Source organism: Manduca sexta, chromosome 1 (genome assembly GCF_014839805.1).
Source record: "Manduca sexta isolate Smith_Timp_Sample1 chromosome 1, JHU_Msex_v1.0, whole genome shotgun sequence".
Lineage (NCBI taxonomy): Eukaryota > Metazoa > Arthropoda > Insecta > Lepidoptera > Sphingidae > Manduca > Manduca sexta.
Window position 1 is genome coordinate 493,195 of NC_051115.1, and position 22,905 is coordinate 516,099.

The following is a 22,905-nucleotide window of genomic DNA, read 5'->3' on the forward strand; positions in this document are numbered from 1 at the left end:
TTTGTGAGTATACATCATTTAATCCAAGACGCGGCCCACCACCTTTTAAGCAAGGGTCTTGCGGGGTGTCACAAGATAAGGGAACTCTTGATTTTTTTATTGCTGCTTGAATAAGAAGACGAGCTTACCGTTCGCCTGATGGTAAGCGATACGATCGCCCATAAACAGTAGAAACACCAACAGATTGAATTACAAAGTATTGTTTGGTATTCCACTACGCTCGCCTGAGACATGAGATGTTAAGTCTATGTCCTGTAGTTACACTGGCTACAATGTAAACCGGAACACAATAATGACTAAACATCTGCTTGACAGAAATAGACATTGCGGTGGTTCCTACCCAGGCGGTCTCTCACATATGAGACCTACCACCAGTAATAATGATCCAAGCACTTTCTCCAACGCTATACATCGTAGTGTGCGTGTGCATACTACTCACGCATTCTAAGCAATTACATAAAAGTAGTGGGGCGCGTCTTCGCTAATAAAATGATCAATATTCTATGATTAAAATTGTATCAGATACTTATTTCTTTAGTTTACATCACTCAATGATTTAAATCGTTATAAGTAATTGGTATGAAAAATACCCATACGTTGAGAATTTCAAAAAATTATCACGTGAAAATTCAAATTGCTTTCTCGTTCTTTTAAATGTCACAAATTCATGAAAAGTAAATAAAATTAAGCTAACTCCTATAAAACTAAACCTGATCTACCAGCGAGTAGGTAATGCCCCACATTTATTCTATCATGCAAGAATTCATTAGTGAGAAATTGTGATAGTAATAAAAAGTAACAAATGAGAATAGAACACATCTTTAGCTGAAATAATTCGAGTTCATGAAAAAAGTAGTATATTTCGTTTTGATTAATCTTCCATATAAGTTTAAGCAAAACTGAAATTGCACTTATACGGGATTTTAATATCTTTTTTTTTTTTTTTTTTAAGTAACATGTAGGTTTCAATGCGATTTTGATAGAAGTGAAAATACTTTTTGTAAATGACAAGCGTGCCACACGATACTCGCTCTTAGAAACAGTCAGAATGGTACAGTAGCTGCTAAAATATACCTCAAACAGGCAAAGAACTTATTTAGAAATAAAACCTAAGCTTCTCACCGCCAATGTAGCTGGTGAAATCCTTGCTTTTTATAATAGAAACAGACTGCTTGTCAACGTAAAGTATAAATTTACCATTGCTAGGATAATTGCTTTCAGTGTAAACCTGCCACAGTTCTGTGTTAAGCCCTGGATTCTTATCTTCTAGAAGGTCGAATATGATGCTCAAATCGTCTTTGCTATCCGGAAGTATGTTGAGAGGAATTTTAAGAACGACTTTGATATTTTCGTCTTGTATTGTTTCGTTTTCGACGCTTCTTGGAGAAACAGTGTCCGGTTCTATGACAATTGGGTCTAAATCAGAAATTTCTGATTTCGGCTTGTTTTGTATAGTTATAAATTCTCCCAAATTTTCATTTTTAACTTCAGCAGCTTCTAGACTCTTCGATTCATCTTTCAAATCGCTTTGTTTATCTGTTTTTGCAGATTTCTTTTCCCTTTTGATATACTTCTTTGTTAGCTCCTCTAAGCTAGCTTTAGGTTTTAACAAGGATTGTAGATGTCCCAATTTGAATTGTACTGCATTTTTGCCGACGTATTTGTTAAATTCCTTGCTAGTTATAACTAAAGCGCTTAATTTATCAATTTGTAAAACCACATCGAGCTTTGTTTTTGTTCTAACTGTGCTTATTTTTCGCCAATATTTCGTTCTTAATCTTGGATTTTGACTTTGCAATACATCTATTACTTCTTCCACATCCTTATCAGTTCTCACAACCATACTTATAATACCAACGGCACCACGAAACTCTGTAGATTTTAATTGTAAATTAAATTTCTCATTTACTTTTGGCACAGCACCTTCGATCCATAGTCTAGAATGAGCATTTTGACATATTATGAATATAACACCATCGAATAAGTATATATCGTGAATTTTTGGAATATTCTCGACTGTTATTTCATTCATATCAACGGCTTCGCATACGACATCTTCTAGTGCAAGTTTTATAGTGTGGAATAATGTTTCATCAATCCTGCATTCTGGATAATTAGAAGGACCTAAATACAATTTCAAATCGTCTGGAATGATGTCGGAATAATGATTCGTCCTTATTCTTGTGAGTGGGGCGTTCATAATTTCTGCGTCAATTGGAACGTAAATATTTTTCACTATAGCTTTCTGTTTTTTATCATCTTTAGCGATTGATCTCTCATCAAAACTAACGTCTCTCTTCTGTCTATCAATGATACGAAAACTTAATGTTTCGCCTTCGTAAGTGGCATCAAAGTCCTCGCCTTTTATTACTTCGAGCGACTGTGGATCGACACCGAACTGTCGTTTCTGCTTACCGGCGACATCTGAATAGTACTTCCAACATTCAGGTTTCAAGTTAGGATATCTATCGTGCAATTTTTGCAAAATTTCCATCGATTCTAAATGCGCTATCTCTTTAGGCAATCGCATCACGATTCTAGTGTACCTTACCAAACTACTTATATCCCTAAAAGTTAATTTCAGACCTGTAGAGTTAATGAACTTAGGTAAAACTTCAGTTAAATAATCTTTTGTTTCGAGACTATCACAAATATATATCACAGCTCCATTAGACAAGTATATGTCTTGAAATTTCGGTATGATCAGATTCCCAAACTTTTGCAACTTCATATCTTTATGCAAATACTCTTTGAATAAATGTTTCAAACGGCGTATGTGTGTCCCTTCTAGTTTATTCTGCGGGTATCCTTCCAAAGTTATAGCTACTTTTAATTCATTTTCTACGTGTAAATAATTCGTCCTTCTATGATAGGCTATGCCCCTGTTGCTATCAATGTTTAGATTACTTCCTCTAGCAATCAAATTAAACGTGCTGTCGGTTATAGAATCGGCATTTTCCGACACAGCGACAAACGATGTAGATGTCATTTTCTCTGCATCATCAATAGATTGTTCCTCGTTTTTAACTTCAGTATACGCTGTACCGTGTTCACTTGCATAATCATTAGTTTCGTCGGACCATATTAACACTTCATCTTTCTCGCCTACATACTGCACGTCTTTCAATTTCTTCAAAACGTCTTTACGTGAACTTCCTATCTCTTTAACATCAAGCTCTTCGCAATCATCTGCTTCTTCGATAACTACAGTCATCTCAGCATCAACGTGATCTTCATTATTATTCATTTCTTTCTCTTCGATAGCTGGATGTTTGGAATGTTCCGAGGCATTTCTCGGAGTGTTTTGTTCGGATTTCAATTCTTCTAGAAGTTTGACTCTGGACGCCACGCTGCTTAAATCTTCGTGCATGCTCGATAGTAGACATTCGTAGTAAATTTCAGTGTAACCAGTCAGTTCAAACTCCATTTGTTCATAATCAATCACATTTTTAAATGACGGCCCGCGAATTATCTCTCCAGACACCCTATCGATTAAAAACGAGGTACATTCTACATCGTCTGTAATTTTCTGAGAATAGATCCTCCACATGTGGGTCTTTAGAGTGGGATTGAAATATTGTAATAACTTGAACGCGTCTTTAGCTGTAGTGGGCCAGCACACTCTCGGAATCTTCAGCACGGCTAGACATAACCTTTTAACCTTCGCTTTTAACAGCACCAGATTATTATTCATACGCTCTTGCATTCCCGGCGAGATCCTAACAACCCAGTCTCTAGTGTCAGAATCTTTACAAATACAAACAATAGCACCGCGATTTAAATAGTAATCTATGAAGACTGGGGGTCGTTTCAGAAGTCCATTCTTCATTTGCATGTTGACTATATTGTTTAAACATTTCTGGAATTGTTCCATTTGTTTTAAACGCATCCTGGATTTGGGATAACCGGCCAAAGCCACAACCACCTTAAGATCTTCATCAACAATATCCATGTAGTCGGCATTTCTTAACTGAATAAGCCTGTTAGTTTCATCTTCATCCTCAGAATCTGTATAAAAATCGCTAAACTTCAAATCGCAAGTATCATCACTCTTGAATCTCTTTACATCTTTCTTACTAGTCGCGTCAGATCTCTTGCTGACGGTGTCCGTGGACTTCTGAAGCTTGCTAGTTACTCTACTTAATTCAGACTTATCTTTGACACTGGGTTCCTCTGAGCAGAGAATGCAAGTGGACGGTGTGCTACTATCGTCGGAGCAGACTTCCCAGGAGCACCTCGACTTGGTCGTGGTCTTGCAGGAGCATAGCGTTGTCTCGTTCTGCAGACAAATCGCACCTTTAGACTAGAGACTCGGTGGAGAGGAAACATCGGACATAGGTTCCATTATTTATACTTCAATGTCTAATAAATTGTAGGTTTTTATGAAGGTGATCTAGATGTTAAGAAAGTCCTAGAACAAATTTACGACTAATTCTAAATGCTGAAAATTTTGGTCTCTTTAATTCTAAAGGTGCGAAATATCTGCGAATTTTAGTGATTGCTTTTCGGGCCAAATTTAGAATTTTAACACGATTGTCTAGTTTACACTATAGTATTTTATACAGGGTAATTTTGACAGCGTTACTAAATGAAACCACGTACTTATGTTCTAGAAAATAACACTTCTCAATAAGTTACTCGAACCATAGATGTAAAATAAAAAAGTGTAAGTTTCGAATAAAATAAATATCAATAAAGATTAATTTTACACGCCTTAATGCCACTACTTTAAGAGAATTCGTCGCAGCGGCAATCACACTTTCAGTCAAAAATACACTCATATACACATAATACTGGTACTAAATTACAAAATGATTAAAAAATTATTAATTTTGAACCGCGATTTTTGGTAAAAATATCCGTTATTAAAGGATGATTTTTTGCACAATATTAGTAGAGGCAGACGGATAATATGTGGTTTCATTTAATAACGCAATGTCAAAAAAACCCTGTATATTTCACGAAAGCAAAAATTTTACAAGTTTAACGAATTTCATTAATAACACATTTTTTAACATTGATACATGTCCTAACTCTACAAAATTAATTCAGAACACAATCCAGAAACATCATATTAGTTTTGGTCTCTAGTAGGTATTTTAGAAAGAAAATGTACTTAAATAAATAAATGATTTCTTTACATCAATACAAATATATCAACATTTTGAAAACAACGCCGAAAATATAAAACATACATACATACATACATTTTATATTTATATTGTTTCCCATAGTCTGTAGAAATTATGGTATTTGTAATAAATAAGAAACTGAAAAAAAAATCAGATAAAGAGTGAAGTGCCATTTTCACTTCTATTCCTTTTATTCTATTTTTCAGATATTTTAAACAAAAAACAATCATAGAATTCATTAGATATTTTTTTTATTCAATTTAAGTCTTACCAATGGGTGTTTTAAGCCGAACATGATGAAACAATTATTCAGGCATAATTGTGTCTAGCATACAACATGCATTGTGTGAACTGATTATAAATATATTCCTATGGGACCTGTCTGGAAGCATATTCATCCAAATAAAGAAGAATTTTGGTAAATAGGTTCAGTAATGACTAAGTACCGAAAACACAAAATTTTATGAAAGGACTCGTCAAATTGATAAACTATTTTTTGTTGAAGTCGGTTAAAAAGGACAGCTAATATTTGTCGTTTACGTGTAATGACTACAAACATCCCAATTAAAAAGTTTCGAGTATTCAGATTGTGTATCCAATGCAAATTTATATTTTTTGGGACATCATTGAGAAAGTCACTTCGCCAGACCTTTTAATAACTAATATTTACATGCTATTATCGTTTTTAAATATCCATTACACTGCCGTGCTAGGCTCAAAAGCGATATTTCAAAAAAAAACAAATCTTGATTTTTATGTCGTCTTAGCTTAAAGAAATACCCATCCAATGAACTTTAGCCAAATAACGGTATCTTGTTTAAAACTTGTTAAAAAAAACTTTAAGAGTTTCTCTATCTCAGTTTTACAAAACTATATTTACAAAACTTCGATTATGTCGAAATAAGGTTTCCCCGACATACCGCTTTTGCGCTTAGCACGCCAGTACAGGGTATGTGAAGGTATAAGGACTCCACTAGCCATGCAAATCTACATATATAAAAATTAATCCCTATTTCCCTTGGTCACGCCATCACGCGTGAACGGCTGGTTTATTGTCAGAAGGATCTTATGAAAGAAAAAAAATAAGAAAGTTGAGCGGAACGTTAGATAATTTAAGAAAACTTAATTTCAACGACGGACAGAATGCGCGCTGTAAACTCATAGTTAAAACGGGACAACGTCTGTCGGGTCAGCTAGTTATTATGTATTTATTATTATTAACTCACCGAGTCTCCAGCGCCCGCCGCGTACGTCGCATCTGCATCTCGCGTCTCCAAACCACTAGAACAAAACCCGTATAAGATCTCAGGCGTCGTTTAAACCTACTTTCTAGGCGTAAATAGATAGTAGACAATGTCTAACCTAGAGTTGCGTGGCGCCTAACGACAAGCATCGATATATATTTACTACGTACTAAATCTGGCGTTCCGAACTTTCATTGTGTTCAACTGAATTGAACTGATTTTAGTATGGTGTCAAAATTGGCAGCTATTTAACGCTTTAGTTTTAGCGCTGCAGCGAACTATAGTTCTAACTCTAAATTTTGAACAAATAGTTTTTAGACTTTCGTGTCTATAGAATATACGTCAATGCCAACAAGACATCCCCGGACGCATAATTGCTTATTTCCACGTGCGCTTGCGCATTTCGTCACTCGTTTACAAATAGTACTCACTGTTCACTGACGTTCCTCACAACAATCCTTCCATCAGGCAGGATGCATCTTGTATTGCCAGAACTGTGATGCGTCTGAAACAATGCAATTTATTTGTGTAAAACAAGTGTTTGCTCACTGTTCCGACTGCATAGAAGACCTGCTGTCCCAAAAATATTGCAATATATGCTTCTTTAAGGTACAGAGTAGCCTCTAGCAAAAACTTTGTCTGCCTGTACGCCAAACTTCACTCAAATTATATACTTAGTAATTATATGTGTAAACTTACCCTCTTATTTATAGACGTTATTTATCTAAAGATGGAGCATTGCTATGATAATAAGATCGTTTCTCAGTGCTGACGGCATGGCAGCCTTCGCAGTGCGTAGACATAGGGCCGTTGTGATTGGCTAATATTGAGATACAACTTGAATCTAGTTGGCTGTCAGATAAACAAAGCTGAAAAACAGACTTGTTATCACAGCAATGCTCCGTCCTTAGATAAAAAACGTCTATGAATAAGGAGGTTATAATCATTCAAACATTTACTTTATTCTTTTATTTATTTTAGGAGAGAACACAGACTAACAACTGTGTATCGCAGTCTGTAATATACTTTGATAGTGAATTACAAACTACAATCAATTTATAAAATTATTATCAATTATAGTGTACTACACATTTATTTAATTTCTTATGGTTATGTGAATGTAAGACATTCAATTAATGTCCATTAATGTTTTTATCCCAAATTTATTATTTACTTATACCACCTTGGAGGTGTCAGAACCCCCATACTGCTAAAACTGATATCAATTTATTTATAAAGCTACATAACATGTTTTTTTGATTCTATAAAATCTAATGGCAATGTGAAAACATCTCACCGGTTTCCTCTCAGCCTGTTTGAGTAACAGCATCCTGTGCTTGCACATGAGCTGCTCCTCGCGGATCTTCAACTGCTCCAGCTTTAGGTTCTCCAGCTCTAGATTCAAACTGGCATCTAGCGGATCAGTCAGACTCTGTACAAAAGAAATTAAAAAATTATTGTTTTATGATACAAATCTAAATTATAAAAATAAAATGATATATATCGCAAACTATTCATGAAGGAATAAACAAAACCATCATGTTTCACTGTGTTTGTCCCATAAATAAGGGGCGCGGCTACCCATAAAAGGTACAAATTTCAGACCAGGCTGATATTGAGAAGAAAACCCAAACATTGCTTTGCCTGACCCAGAATTCTGTTTAATGAAATATATACTGTTTAACTAAGTTATTAAAATCGAGACAGCATAAAATACATTAATACAATTCACTCACAACCCCCCTGAGGCAATTCTCAGGTGCTCGGTCTCCACACCAAATGCAAGCCCATGTACGGGGGGACATTTGTTGCTCTGGGCACACAGTTCAGTCTGTATACCTCATGGTTGTGACACATTGAGGCCTATGAGGGACTCGCGAACATTTCCCTTACCTTTCCCGTCTGCCCATCCTAACATGGCTCCTTATCCTTCCTTCACACTTCCTTCCCAACTATCGCCCACTTTCCTCCAGTGCCCTGCAGTCGCTAAGCCGAGGGAATCTAGTATCCCATTTGCTGTTTCCCCCAGTGTTGACAGCAGTCTGTATACAAAAAAAAAAAACACTCACCATGTCTTCATCCACTGGAAAGCCATTCATGGTCTCACCATCACCGTTGCTTGTCTCTTCTTTTCTGCAACAAGTTTTTTATTAGTAAATAGGTGTCATTTTAATACTAAGATATTCTGACAGAAAGAAGTCTTAGATGTTCATTGGAAATAATAATGTGGCTGAATGATGTTGCACATAGAACGAATAATGCTGTATGCAACATCTTTAAAAATTTGGAATCAACAAATAAGGTAATTAGATTTAAATGTTTTGTAAGTAAACATATTAAACTATAACCACGAAATACATTGCGCTATAGATAGAAAAAATAATAGAATAACATTTTTCAAAACATTCAAGTAGGCATGTATTTACTTCGCGGTAAAGTTATCGAAAGAGCGACATTTCATTAGAATTTTATGTTGCAAGTTGATGCTCGCGAACTTATAATTCCGAGTTGTACGAGTATAAACAAAATTAACATTGCATGATAACTTGTGAAAGAATTGATGATTGTTTTAATTCGCAGAATAGATCTTAATAGTTCAAATATTGTTTTCACTAATAATAAAAATTACAAGAGGGTAGGTACTTATTTCCAACTAAAAGGCGTACCTTGTTTACGGTTTGTATACGCGGCGAACAACGACTTCCATTTAAATACAGTAATAAGATATGATAAACAAAGAACCCAAATGTGCAAACAGCGTTTAAGATAAATAAAACTTACTGAACTAACTTTTGCTGCATTGACGAAAAGTACTTGTTCAAAAGCATTATTACTAAATTCGCCGAAACAGACACGTAAAAATCACAAACTTAAATAAAACTTTACTTCACACACTGTAATCACAAGAAATTCTTTGAATAACACCGGTAAAGTTAACTTAGAATTTTGTAATTTGCAAATAAGTTCGAAGCAAATACTTTCGCACAAACTCAAGCGGCCATAATGAATTTTGCCTCCAAAATTTAAATCGACCAATTACATCACAGAGTTTTCAAAATAGTAACATACCGTGATTGGTCAATTAGAATGATCATTGGCCAATCGTGATGCAATATTTGAATAAGTGATCGTAATAGGTTAATTGTTTTCGTTTTTAATTTTCTTTGCAAATAAAGGAAGTTCAAATAAACAGCCAAGTATATATATATTTCAATCTTACTAAACATTAATTACAGTATAACAACGTAATAAAAAGTATGTACTTTAATTTTTAATTGAAATACTTACCTCGAATATTTCCCTTTACTGCCAATGCTCACGGTATCTTCTTTGTAGCTGCTTCGTTCTCTGCCACTGTTGACGTTACTCCTTTGTCTGTCAGATCTCTTGTTCTGCATTAAAGGAAACGTACTCTTATAATAAATGCGATGATAAACTTTGCAGTTATATACTATGGTCTTTGTGTAATGCCAATCAACAAACTTTTCATTGTAATCACATGGTGTAACCATTAAAAAATTAAAAATATCTTTAGACATAAGATGAATAAGGACGAAACATGTCTTGTGTAATTTTAAAATAAATATTAGGTACTATGTCTGTATATTTCAATGACCAATGTGGTTCCTATTTACACTTTTACTTGTGGCTAACCCATTGATGGTACACCACAGGTACAAGAATGATTCCTTCGTAATCGAATTTAGGCCACAGCGTCCGAATTGGACGGTCCAATCTCAACGGAGATCCACGCAGGAGATATTATAGTGCACAAGTGTGTGCAATACACAGCACTCTCTGTTTCTTCTCATAGTTCGGTGAGACGATAATCAGTCAGACCAGAGAGAGATCAGGCGCAGCACTTTACGTGCTTTCCGAGGCACGGGGATATCACCGCCAACATTCTGACTCCAAGCAGCCACTGAGTAATTTTTATGACGGAAAAACCCTATATATTCGGATTTGGATCGTTTTAGTAGACAATAAACTAACGTAATTACTAGATACATATTACTGGACATTATAGACCATATAGGTACTATAAAACACTTGACTCAGTAGGGACGGTTTTAGCGGAGTGCGGGAGGCAAAAATATTCACTATTATATTTGGCCCAACCCTGGATTCGAACCCGGGACCTGAACGTGATAGTCTAGTGGTTGTTACTCGTACAGTGTATAATTAAAACTAGGCCATCGAAGCAGTGATAATGATACTTATGTAATCCATACACCCTACGGTCTACCGGAGAGGTCATCTGTGCAGGTATGCCTGCGCAGGTATCAATTGAAAGAATTGATTTTCGATCCTGCGCCGGTCGCTTGCACAGGTTCAAGGTCTATTCCCACACACATTTCGGTCTACCGGCGCCGGCATACCTACACCGGTGGAGCTTTCCCATGGACCGTAGCATGTATGGCAGCCATTACCTTGTGAGCTATTGATAGGTTCAATTTCAAAGGTTCAGTCCTGTTCATTTTCATCATGGCCAACTTCGCCTCACTGTAACAAAAACAACCAATGTGTCACTGAGTAAATCTGCAACAATGAAAACTATCCACCACAATGATTTTTTTATAATAAAGCATTTCCGAAATCAAAAGTGACGATAGCCTAGTTAGGTGAGGAACGGACTGCCAAGACGAATGTCCGCAGGTTCAAATCTCAAGGGCACACACCTCTGACTTTCCTAAAATCATGTGTGTATTCTTGGTGAATTTATCGTTCGCTTTCACGGTGAACGAAAACATCGTGAGGAAATCTGCACATCTGAGAAGTTCTCTATAGGAATTTCGAAGGTGTGCGAAGTCTACCAATCCGCACTAGGCCAGCGTGGTGAACTAAGACCTAATACCTCTCAGAAGTAGAGGCTTGTGCTCAGCAGTGGGCAAGTATATAATACAGGGCTGATATTATTATTATTATATATTTCCAAAATACCCCCAATTTAAATTCGAAGAAAGAAATACTTGATAATATGTAGTATAGTGCATAGGTTCAGATTCCATGCTGTTATGTACATACCTGGGACTTTCAAAGGATACCAAAGCATATCTTTTCTGCGGGTCTTTGCTAAGGTGCACCTCTACTAGATTCCCATAGTTGGCGAAGGCCGACCTCAGACCCTCATCATTCAGACCTTTGGGTATATTCGTGATGTACAGACGACAGTGGTCTAGCTGCACTCCGTCGCTGAACGGAACAAAAAAATAATTTTAATGAAAATCTGGATAATGCATTAACAAACAGAGTGGTAACAGCATCAAGCTCCCACACAATGTGGTTGATACAGGAAATGTGAATGGATTTAAGAACAAACTTGACAATTGTCTTGCTGGGAAGGGGAACTGATATAGAAAATTACAGGCATATCAGTTAAACAAACAGCTTGCTTTAAAACAAATAATAATAATAATGATTGTTATAGCTATACTAATATACAATTCTCTTTGTTTGATTGTTTCTGCACAAATCTCAGGAACTAATGAACTGATTTTGAGCTTTTTTTTACTAATAGGAAGCTACATTACTTCTGAGTGCTAGAGGCTAATTATTACCCTAGAAACGGACATGCGCACAAGACAGCGAGTCAAAGTGTAGAAACTCCATCTAGTTCCAATTTTTTAACTCTACACACTTTATATTCACATTTCTTTAAACTCATACTGGCATTGTATAGTCCACCCTAATTGAATGCAACACAGCTGCTAAGAATCAAATTATTGAGCACAATAAGGGTCTTCTTGATATAACTGACCCATTCATTCATAAATTTGGTATCCGTCCCTTTGCAAATAAAAGTAGGGTATGGGGTTTTCAATTTCATTGCAATTTGATATATAAAATTCTGTTTTGGCTAAAAAGGGTATATAAAACATATTGCCTTGGTTTAATAGCAACTTTTAATAGGAATGGAATCAGGAATGTCTTGGGTTTAAATCCCACCACATGGCTACATAAAAAGAGTAGATAGTAGATATCAAGCAGACGGTTGCATAAACTAAGTTAAAAGTCCTGTACCAAGCTTAAAAGTGAGTTGCATGACCAATATCACAGTGACAAAAAGACAGGTGGTGGTAGGATATATTTTATATCCGCCCGGATAGCAACCATACACAAGGTTTTAAAACCTGCCATAGTGCCCCATATATGTCGCGTTCCAGAATCAGCTTGTCTATATCCAGTTCCAACAGGCCGGCATAATTATGTCGAGTACTAAGGAGTAATCATCTCTCGTCAGTAGACATTCTATTGGACCCCACCCAATCTTACCATCAGATGCAGTGGAGTCATTTTACGGTAACTATAAAAAAATCAGCACCTGGCATCATCATCTGGATACTGTGCGTCATATGTTGTGTTGTTGAAGTCTTCCCTCATCGGATCCCATTCTTGACTCTTATTAAAGTTCCTTCCCCGTGTTGCCATTGTGCTGTAAACAGAAAGTATGAATTTATATCTTTAAGTAGGACAATAATGTTTTTTAAATACTATAGAATGCAATAGGCTCTCCTCCTATTCAATTTATTGTACTCCATAATTGTTCAAAAGATGTTAGGCATACAATTGGAGTGGCGATAGCCTAGTTGGGTGTAGAATGGAATGCCTAGTAAAATGTCCATAGGTTGAACTTGCAAGGGCACAGACCACTGTCTTTTCTAAAAATGTATGTGTATATTCTTTGTGAATTATTGCTTGCTTTAACAGTGAAGGAAAAAAGTTCTTTATAGGAATTTTGAGGGTGTGTGAAATCTACCAATCCGTACTACAGAGTGGTGGACTAAGGCCTAATCACTCTCAGTAGTAGAGGAGGCCCGTGTAGCAGTAGGACAGTATATAATACAAGGCTACTATTATATTATAGTATATACATAATTATTGTGGATCCTGTAGGGCACAGCAACAGAGAATAGGGAGAAACTATTCCTTAATAAAATATATAGCTACTGTTTAGTTTTTAAATTTAGTGAAATGTTAAATGTTTTAAATATAAGATTTTATTTTTGATATATAAAGTCCTTAAAATCTAGGTAATATTCATTTGCTTATCATTGATAGCTATTTTCACTCTACTTTCCATACACTAAGTATAAAATTAAAACTATCTATTGCGTTTTCACTGCTGAGCCACTAAATGGAAATGAAATTGGGTATGGAATAAGGTATTACATAGTAACATAGGTTACTTTTAAAAATGTCACAAGCCATACTTCGCGGGCGAAGCTCAAGGGAAAGTCATTACAAGAAGTAACTTCTCAAAGAAATCAACTATGTTTTATACCAAAAGCCTGGGAATACCTCAAAAAAGTAATCAACATGTGTGCAAACTAAGACATTTTTGAACGTAACTGTAAAGAAACATTGAAATTTGATTCGACAAAAAATATCGCCGTACAATTAACGCAATTGTATTGCATTTACTGCTTGTTTTGATTGCAAAATCTATTTATTGACTTTCGCTTAAAAGTAGCTATAATTAAAAACGCGTTTGATTTATAGAATCACTATTTTTTGTAAGATATTCAACATTAACGTAGATGCGGCACATGTCTTTATACAGTTTTTCAATAGAATATTACGCTAAGAATATAATTTTAGGCAAATGAAGCTAATTTTATGAAACTTACCGTTTTGTATTCCGTAATAAATCGAAAAACAGTCACAATATTACACGCACCGGCTCTGCATTCCGTAAAAACAAAATAGAACAAAAATCAAAATGAAATAAAATACCACAGAGAATAAACAAAAGAACATTGTATAGTGATTTGAAATCGAAGAAGAATCGATTCTTTGTATCCTAACCATGTATTTAAACCGATCCGGTGAATCGATATTTGACTCAAAATTGAGTTAAATTTTATCTGTTTTGATAAGAGTTGTAAAATTATGTACTACTTTTCAGCTGAGATGACGCCGGTTTTAAAATACAAACTCGAAAAGGAAATCGACATGATTTTTTGGGAATTGATTTACTAAATTAGGTTTGAATCGATTCAAAAATTGACCTTTTTCAGAACGAAGCGATATCACTCGAGCACAGACTAGATTTAAAATCTTGTTTTGGGTTTATATTTCAACATAAAGCTATAGTGCGATTACTGTACTGGGAATTCCACGTACGTCAGCCAAAAACTACTTATAGTCTACTATTTTTATTAATTCTTAGATTTAATTCATCTAAAATCTAATAAAGAAATAACAATCTAAATCGGCTCATAATTAATTATAGTATAACTTCCATTTTAATGCTACTCATAAGTATTTTGATAAACCATTTTTAAGAAGTATTTAAAACTTTGTATGCATAATCTTTCTGTAATTCTCCCAACAACACAGATTATTTACTATTCACAGAATAATTAAGTCACCTGATTACCCAATATAATCGCCCCATCTCTATTTCACATGACACTAGGCAACTGACAGGGGCTAACCTAAAATGTCTCAATACGTAAGAATTTATGAAAATATATTGTTATAAAAACAACAATACAAATATGAAGAATGGGCGATAATGTGAAGCTCACGCCCTCATACCAACTGGACCAGGAAATCTTAGATGGTAAGTGTTAAAGTTTACGTTAAAAATGTATTTAGGAAAGGTAGTTGCTAATTCAACAGGTAACTTCTATGACGCACATTTGCGCATTTTTGTGTACTAATAGTGTCCAAAAGTTTTATATCAATGTTATTTAGTAATATACCAGTATTTTTAATGTGAAAAGTAAGAAAAACGACAGTAAAGTGCGAAAATGGACGCGTAAAAACTTATTTCAAATATCGAATGTCTATATTGTTGTGAAAAAGTTTTCTATGTTTATAAATGCATATTCGTAATTTGAAATGTTACTTTAAGATTGCAGTTTGAATCTATCGTTAATTCTTGACATCATATATTTAAATTGAAAACATGATTAGTTATTGAAAAGTATTAAATGTTCCAAAGTAAATATTTACCTAAAAGTTTAGTATGCCTATGTGACATCTTAATGTTAAAGTATATATTTTCTATAGTACTTATGGTAAATATTATGTACAGCCAAGTTGCCATACTTATTAGAATGTCAAAGTTTTGTTAACTAACTAATATAAATGCAAAACTTTGTGAAATTTTGAATTTTAGTTAAAAGTAAATGTAGAAAATTTGTAACACATTTTTCAGAGTCAACAGTAATACAGGGTCATTTTGACTTTGGATTAAATGAAACCATATAATACATACATACCTCTGTTAATAATTTATATAAAAATTCTTACTTTTTTATAATTTTGTAGTTTAATATGGCATGTATGAGAGTGTATATCTGTCTAGAAGTGTGATGTTGCTGCAACAAATTCTCTTAGAGTATTAGTGGCATTAAATTTACTTTTTATTTATATTTATTTTGTTGGGTACTTAACTTATTAGTAGTGTTGTTTTCAAGAATATAAGCATGTGGTTTTGTTAATAATGCATTGTCAAAATTACCCTGTATATGAAATAAATGTACACAGTATAATTTAAGTAAAAAAGGCAGTTTACACTCATGATCTAGCATTATCTATGCCTACATAATATCTCACATTACTTTCTGTTTATATTTTATATGGTCTACCTATATGTAGCCTGTAGTAGCAACCAGCTAGGGCTTTGAATCCATGTGTAGTCTTTAATAGTAACACAGGGTAGGGGTTCGAATCCCATGTGAGGTAGCATATGTGTTTTTATGACAAAGTCCAAGCCATGATTTCCCTGACTTCATTAGACCAATGGGTGATTTGGTATGTATATTCTACCAAGCAGCCATGCTGTGTATAATTAAAACTTTTGGAGGATTACCATCAGCAGATGGCGATGGGCTGCTTTAAATTAAAACTTGGAAATATATTCTCGCCTTCTATCCTTGAAGTGCAGGCAGAGGTGCAACTAGAGCACCCACTTTACGCCTCCTATGTTCCGTCCCATGATGTATCACGGGGCAAGCCTATCACCATGACACAAATTCCAGATTCCGATCTGACAATGGCCAGTAAATCCAATTGCTTGACCCATTCAAACTCAAGACCTCAGCAGTATATGTACATCACCAAGACAGTCACAAATAACCTTTGTATTTCCAGCCAGAGGCATCAATATGACAGTAGAGGAGGTGGCTGGCCTGCCAACTTGCAAGTATTCAGACAGGGTGCACTCGCTGAAGCTCAATGAAGATGATCTCGCGTTTCTAAAGGGTTTGAGGAGGCGGATCAAGAATCGGGTATGTTTTGTAATGTTATCTTAATAGTAATCAGCTGTGAAGGATGCATATAACTCAATTCTTGTCAGCTTCTCTTTATGTAGAACTAGCGACCCGCCCCGGCTTCGCACGGGTGCAATGCTGATACTAAATACACTACAGAAAAACTGTGAACGTTGTATATAAAAACATAGCGGCCCGCTCTGGCTTCGCACGGGTATAACATAACAAAATCACAGTATTTCTCCACTATTTAATGGATGTTATTATACATATAAACCTTCCTCTTGAACCACTCTATCTATTAAAAAAAACCGCATCAAAATCCGTTGCGTAGTTTTAAAGATTTAAGCATACATAGGGACAGAGAAAGCGATTTTGTTTTATACTATGTAGTGATAATTATCATTAGAATGATTTGAAGATCACATTCTCGCATATTAGTACCTATATGTCGAGTCGGGTTCCCATTCGTTAAACTTCACCTATTGCCACTGATAGTAATAGGGGGAGTCCATTACTTATGAGAGGCGTTTAGGGAAAGGAGGGGGGGGGGGATGTCGGTAAATATCACGGGATTATTTTTCAGCAAGAAACAAAGTAAAATTAAGAGATATAATGCGTTATTAACACTAGAAACACACCTGAAAAATCTTATGTGATAGTAGGTGTTGTGGGAGAGGATTGAGCCAGTTCTCATGTGGTCTCATGGTGGACGGAAAATCGCTAAAAATGTCACGTAATTAATGAATGTCCACTACCAGCACTGTGGTTTTTTATCGTAGTTGAATGACGAGACGAGCATGCCTCTCGCCTGATGGAGACCATAAACAGTAGCAACACCATGCAGAACTGAATTACAAACTGCGCAGCACTGTGTGCGCGTCATGAGGCGATGTTAAGTCTCATATTCACAGCCTTAGAGGGTAGGGCAACCGTCAGAGGCCTTGCGCGGTTTTTTGGAGATTTTTTTTACCGACGTCAAAAAAAAGGAGGAGGTTCTCATTTCGACTGTTTTTTTTTACGTTCTTACCGACGATACTGTTGAAACTGGGGAACGTTTTTTACTCCACCTGAAGCCTCGCGTCTCGCCCCTCTTCACATGAGACGGAGTACTCACGGCGGAAAGTGGGTGCATCAGTTCCGCTTTAGCCCAACCTCTCGAGGCCGGGGGGGGCTTTGTCGTGGCCCTAAGCACACAGTTAAGCGTGTATACCTCATGGTTGCCAATTCACATTGAGGCCTATAAGGCTTCACGAAAATTTCCCTTCCTTCTCCCTTCCACCTATCCTAAGAGGTATATATAGAGGCATATGTATATTTATGTAGTATATTCTATATATTATCGTATCTAATTTTTCATATTACTATTATTATTGCTATTATTATCATTATTTTTTTTTTATCTTTTTTCGTACGTCCTAAACTGCCTTTTCGACTATTTTAATTATCTCCATCCAATGATTGTCTGGTAGAGATCGCCTCGAGCGATAAGACCGCGATTTGTACCACCAATGTATTCTTTTCCACCGTCTGTATGCAAATTGTCTTCTTTTTGTATTCTTTTTACATTTTTGGTGTACAAAAAAGTTTTAAATAAATAAATAAGAGGGTCCCCTCTCCTCCCTCTTCTTTTCCTTTCACACCATCCCCTCCCGTTTTTCCTCTTAGGCCCTACAGTCGCTAAGCCGAGAGAGATGCCATTACCCCGTCTGCAGGTTTCCTCGCCGGTCATGAATGCGGGGTCTGATTTAATTCTTCCTAGGGACCGTGGTTGCTAAGGCGGGGGATCGTTTGTGCACCGTTCGCAGGGTACCCCCGAAGTACCCCACGGTGGCTCACCAAAAAAATAACGCCTCAGGGATAATGCGTGTGTGTATTTCCACTCTATAAAAGTGTGTATACAATGTGGCAAAAGATACATATGATTCCGAGTTTGTTGTGATTGGTTGAGAGGCTTACACGTGACTGACGCTTTGCTTTCTCGACCAATCACAAACGTCAAAATTAAATACCGACTTACGAGTCGCGTGTTTGGAACATGCTAAGGGAGCTAAACGGGTTTTATTCCTCCAAAGGATATTCAAGATATCCTGTAGGATATATGTATTATTGGATTTTATATTTAGGCTTATTGTGAGTATCACTATTTTGTAGTATGTGTTGTTTTTTTTTTATTATTATATTATATCTCTATTAGCTTTTGCTCGCGATTGTGCCCGCGTGAAGAAGTTTTCCGGCGAATATTTTTTTCTCCGACTTACTTGATATGTATCGTTATTTTATGATCAAATTACACACAATCATTATAAATTGTAACCTATATGTTATGCTGATGTATAACCAATATTACTGTAAAGTTTCATTCAAATCAGTTCAGTAGTTTTTTCGTGGAAGAGAAGCAAACATCCATACATCCATCCTCACAAACTTTCGCATTTGTAATGTTAGTAGGATTTGCATATAGGCAATCAACTGATCAATATTTTTAGGCAAATATATCGATTAGTGTAAATGGTATTATAATCTTTCTAATCAAATAAATAAATGTAACTTATTTTTGCATCCCAGCAATATCAATCTATCCAGTTACATTTCGCAAGCTGGCACGCAACGGTAGTAGCGTGAGAGTGGCGCGCCGGTGTCGTATTGCAACCACAGCGTACTGCTTACGCGCCGGCCCACCACGCATTGTATGCTACGCGATTTAGGGCCATATTAAATATCGACTGTTGAATGTTGAAAATCGACGGTATATTCGTCTGTACTCGGCCAGTATCTAAATTGAGGGTTTGACTAGTGTTCCGATTTGCGCGGGACGTCCCGATTTTCAGAGTGTTGCGATCGTCCCCATTTGATCGAGACATAAAATGCCAATAAAATTATTAAAAACCATTACACACATCACACACATCACGCATTTATCCCCGAAGGGGTATGCAGAGGTGCAACCAAGGCACCCACTTTTCGCTGAGTGTGTTCCGTCCCAGGATGTGATAGGGGGCGAGCCTATCGCCATATCGGGCACAAATTTCAGACTCCAGCCTAATATTGAGCAGAAAAACCCAAATATCACTTTGCCCGACCCGGGATTCGAACCCAGGACCTCAGAGCGCTGCCGTACCGCGCATGCAGTACAACTACGCCACCGAGGTAGTCAAAAAAACCATTAAGTATTATGAAAAAATAATGTAACGCGTACATCACTATGTTAAGTGCGACAATGCAATTAAAATAGCACGTATCATCTCACTAGCGCTGAAGGTACAGTTTTGTTTTGTTCTCTTGCTTAGAGATGCGACTACTCCGCGAATTGTGCTTCGTTGTTAAAGCAGAATTCCAAAGATGTAAATTTAGCATGACCGTGATTTTTTTTTGGAAAACGCAATAAATTAAACACTAATAAAAAAAATCTTGCTTTTTTATGTCCCTATCTACAATCAATCCCGATTAGGATTACCTTCTGCCCCGATTTTAAAGAAATTGGACCTGGCAACACTATTTAAATCCCTTCTTCGAGTAAACGTGTTTAAGCATTCGTTCCATACATTTTCGGCGCACGAGCTACGGCGGGTATATAGAGATTTACGAATAACTAAAAATAAAAAAAAATATATGTTTTTTTTAATATTTTAAACTTCTAAAATATTCCTTATTATCGTTTATTTTATAGTATTATTTGCAAATTAAAATACTGTGTACTTTATAGGATTGAATTATTAACAATTTTAGAACGAATGCTAAACGCCGTTTGCTCGAGAAAAGTTCATGGCACCACAGACTATAAACATGTGATCGACTTTTTTCAACACAAATCTCTCGCTTCGTAGGTAGTTATAAAATAATTTCTTCCTCCAGCTAGCGTCGCAAAACAGCCGCCGGCGTAGTGTAGAACATCTCCGTCGTCTAAGCCGCGAACTCCGCGCGGTGCGAGCGTGCCGACACGACGCGCTCGCCGAGCGCCGCGCCCTCACGGTGCAGCGCGACGCCGCGCGCGGCCGCTGCGTGGCGCTGCGACGGTATCTGGTACAGGTGAGGACTGTAGGGCGTACGGGTTGAAAAAAAAAGTTTCCGGAAAAATTCCGGTCTCGAAAAAAAACCGGAATTTTTCCGGTTTTTTTTATGTTTTAAGGTGATAATGTTTATGATATTAACAATTAGTAGTAAATATGCTGTTTTTTATGAATTTTGTGAATGCAATACTGAGCTGTTAATCAATTGCCTACACTCATAGACAGAGATGAGAAAACGTGTATTTTGTAACACTTATATCAGTTATAGTTCTAATCTGTTAAAAAAGCATCAAATGTACAAAACACCTAAAAAACCGTGATATTTCCGCTTCCAGATGCTCCAAGAGCGATCCGACAACGACGAAGTGCCGCAAATAGAACCGGAAGAATCTCACGCCAAGAACGGAATTAATAAAATAAACACAGACATATTTCAATGTCGGGTAGACAAAATAGTTTCCCAAAGCGTTAACCATATATTCAAAAGTGATGAGAAGAAAATTGTTGCTAAAACTATTTTCATAGATGATGCCGTTAAAGAGGATTATTTGGGAGGGTTGAAGGAGGAGGGTGTGTTGAACTTGTCCGTTAAGGAAGGCAGGCGAAGAGGGCACGGGAGGAAACAGTCCGCGCCGAGAAGGATTGTCTATGATAATGGTGATGGTATGTTCTTTATTTTTTTATTGTTTAATGACGAGACGAGCTTGCAGTTCGCTTGTAAGCGATACGACCATAAACAGTAGAAACACAGGAGGCCCGTGCCCAACAGTGGGACAGTATATAATACAGGGCTGATATTATATGTCCAGCAGTTACACTGGCTACAATGTTTACTAGTAGTTGCTCGCCCAAGCTGTTCCGGTGTAATTTTCCGGAATAAAAAATAACTTATCTATATTTTTTTTATATGAGCAAAGTGTTCCCACTGTACCTGATGGTAAGTGGAGTAGGGTCCAATAGAACGTCGACTGACGAGAGATGATTACCCCTCGGCAGTCGACACAATTATGCCGGCCTGTAGGCTATACACAGGCTGATCCCGGTACGCGATACACTGGTCCACTATGGCGGGTTTTAACACCTTGTGTACGGTCGATATCCAGGCGGATATAAAATATATCCTACCACCAGCATTTATACTACATTATAATTCTTCCGTTTCAGACGGAGTATTGGACCTGAAAATAAAAAAAGAAATAAAGTGACCCGAGCTGGTGTTTCAAAGTGTATTAGTAATATTACGAGTGAACAAACATGTATGAAGGTAAAGAAGACAGGCACGGATCTAGAAAAACTGCGGGGGTCAAAAGCGTCCCATTGTGGTATTGGATATATTTGTGTGTCACCATTAGTGGAAGCTTGTAAGTAATTTTTTAATATAAAAATGTCTTAAAAACAAATTAATTACGTATACCGCCTTACTGATAATTATAAATCTGTATTGAATGTTTTGTTGAGTGATGCTTACCGTAAGAGGAAGCGAGACAAAACACTATCCCTGTTCATAAAGTTATTTATCTAAGGACGGAGCATTGCTGTGATAACAAGTCTGTTTCTCAGTGCTGACGGCATGGCAGCCTTCGCAGTGTGTCGGGCCGTTGTGATTGGCTAATATTGAGATACAATTTGAATATAGTTGGCTGTCAGATAAACAAAGCTGAGAAACAGACTTGTTATCACAGAATGCTCCGTCCTTAGATAAATAACGTCTATGAATAAGGGAGTATAACTATGGCAGTCGTATACATCATTAGTTAGTGACGTATGTAATAATTGATAGTCAAATTATTATATGCCTTACTACTACGGCTCGAACCAAAACGTTCAGGCCCCTTATTCTGTATGACAGTGTAAACGCGTAACGCGGCCGTGTCATGTTATCTTCGAGAAATGTGCGTGGAACGGTATTCTGTAAGCCAAATTTCTATAGTCCTAAACATGATGCGTTTCGTTACGTGCTTGTTACGCACTGTTAAGCAGGTCGGCATAATTAGGTATTTGATTTATTTTTTTATAACTTTTATAAAATACTAGCTGACCCGACAGACGTTGTCCCGTCTTAACTATGAATTTGCGGCGCGCATTCTGTCAATGGCTGACAGTTATTTCAAACAATTGATAGTTATAAAAGAATAATATTTTCTTAAATTTTCTAATTTTCCACGCAATTTTTTGAATTTTTTCTTTCATAAGATCCTTCTCCTGACAATACCGAACACAACAAAAATATTGTGAAATCGGTCCAGCCGTTCACGCGTGATGGCGTGACCAAGTGAAATAGGGATTCATTTTTATA

General features: G+C 36.5%; 2 protein-coding genes across 9 annotated transcripts in view; one reads left to right on the forward strand and one right to left on the reverse strand.

The window, feature by feature from the left end:
* LOC115453310 overlaps window positions 1-14,116 on the reverse strand; it is a 33,044-nt gene extending 18,928 nt beyond the window's left edge. For 4 of the 8 annotated variants that reach the window (XM_037445224.1, XM_037445276.1, XM_037445320.1 and 1 more), the window contains exons 1-9: window positions 14,005-14,116; window positions 12,699-12,809; window positions 11,402-11,569; window positions 10,807-10,879; window positions 9,665-9,768; window positions 8,446-8,509; window positions 7,674-7,808; window positions 6,808-6,881; window positions 6,359-6,413 (exon numbers count right to left, since the gene is read on the reverse strand). In XM_037445224.1, the coding sequence (XP_037301121.1) occupies window positions 6,359-6,413; window positions 6,808-6,881; window positions 7,674-7,808; window positions 8,446-8,509; window positions 9,665-9,768; window positions 10,807-10,879; window positions 11,402-11,569; window positions 12,699-12,805 (780 nt within the window). In that variant the 5' untranslated portion in view covers window positions 12,806-12,809; window positions 14,005-14,116. Of the gene's footprint in view, window positions 1-931; window positions 4,280-6,358; window positions 6,414-6,807; window positions 6,882-7,673; window positions 7,809-8,445; window positions 8,510-9,157; window positions 9,395-9,664; window positions 9,769-10,806; window positions 10,880-11,401; window positions 11,570-12,698; window positions 12,810-14,004 lie in introns of those variants that run through there. The other 4 variants (XM_037445005.1, XM_037445142.1, XM_037445048.1 and 1 more) reach the window with 4 other exon arrangements.
* Window positions 14,117-14,769: 653 nt separating this feature from the next.
* LOC115453311 (segmentation protein cap'n'collar) lies at window positions 14,770-21,994 on the forward strand. Its single transcript, XM_030182001.2, has 5 exons — window positions 14,770-14,942; window positions 16,481-16,617; window positions 20,455-20,628; window positions 20,945-21,272; window positions 21,774-21,994. Exons 1-5 carry the CDS (start codon window positions 14,885-14,887, stop codon window positions 21,812-21,814), a joined length of 738 nt encoding a protein of 245 aa, XP_030037861.1. The 5' UTR covers window positions 14,770-14,884; the 3' UTR covers window positions 21,815-21,994.
* Window positions 21,995-22,905: the final 911 nt, after the last annotated feature.

Coding starts and splice junctions, on each gene's coding strand:
- LOC115453311 (XM_030182001.2), top strand. CDS start 14,885: ATGGGCGATAATGTGAAGCTCACGCCCTCATACCAACTGGACCAGGAA. Junction 20,629..20,944: donor TGCGACGGTATCTGGTACAG/GTGAGGACTGTA, acceptor TTCCGCTTCCAG/ATGCTCCAAGAGCGATCCGA. Junction 21,273..21,773: donor TGTCTATGATAATGGTGATG/GTATGTTCTTTA, acceptor CTTCCGTTTCAG/ACGGAGTATTGGACCTGAAA.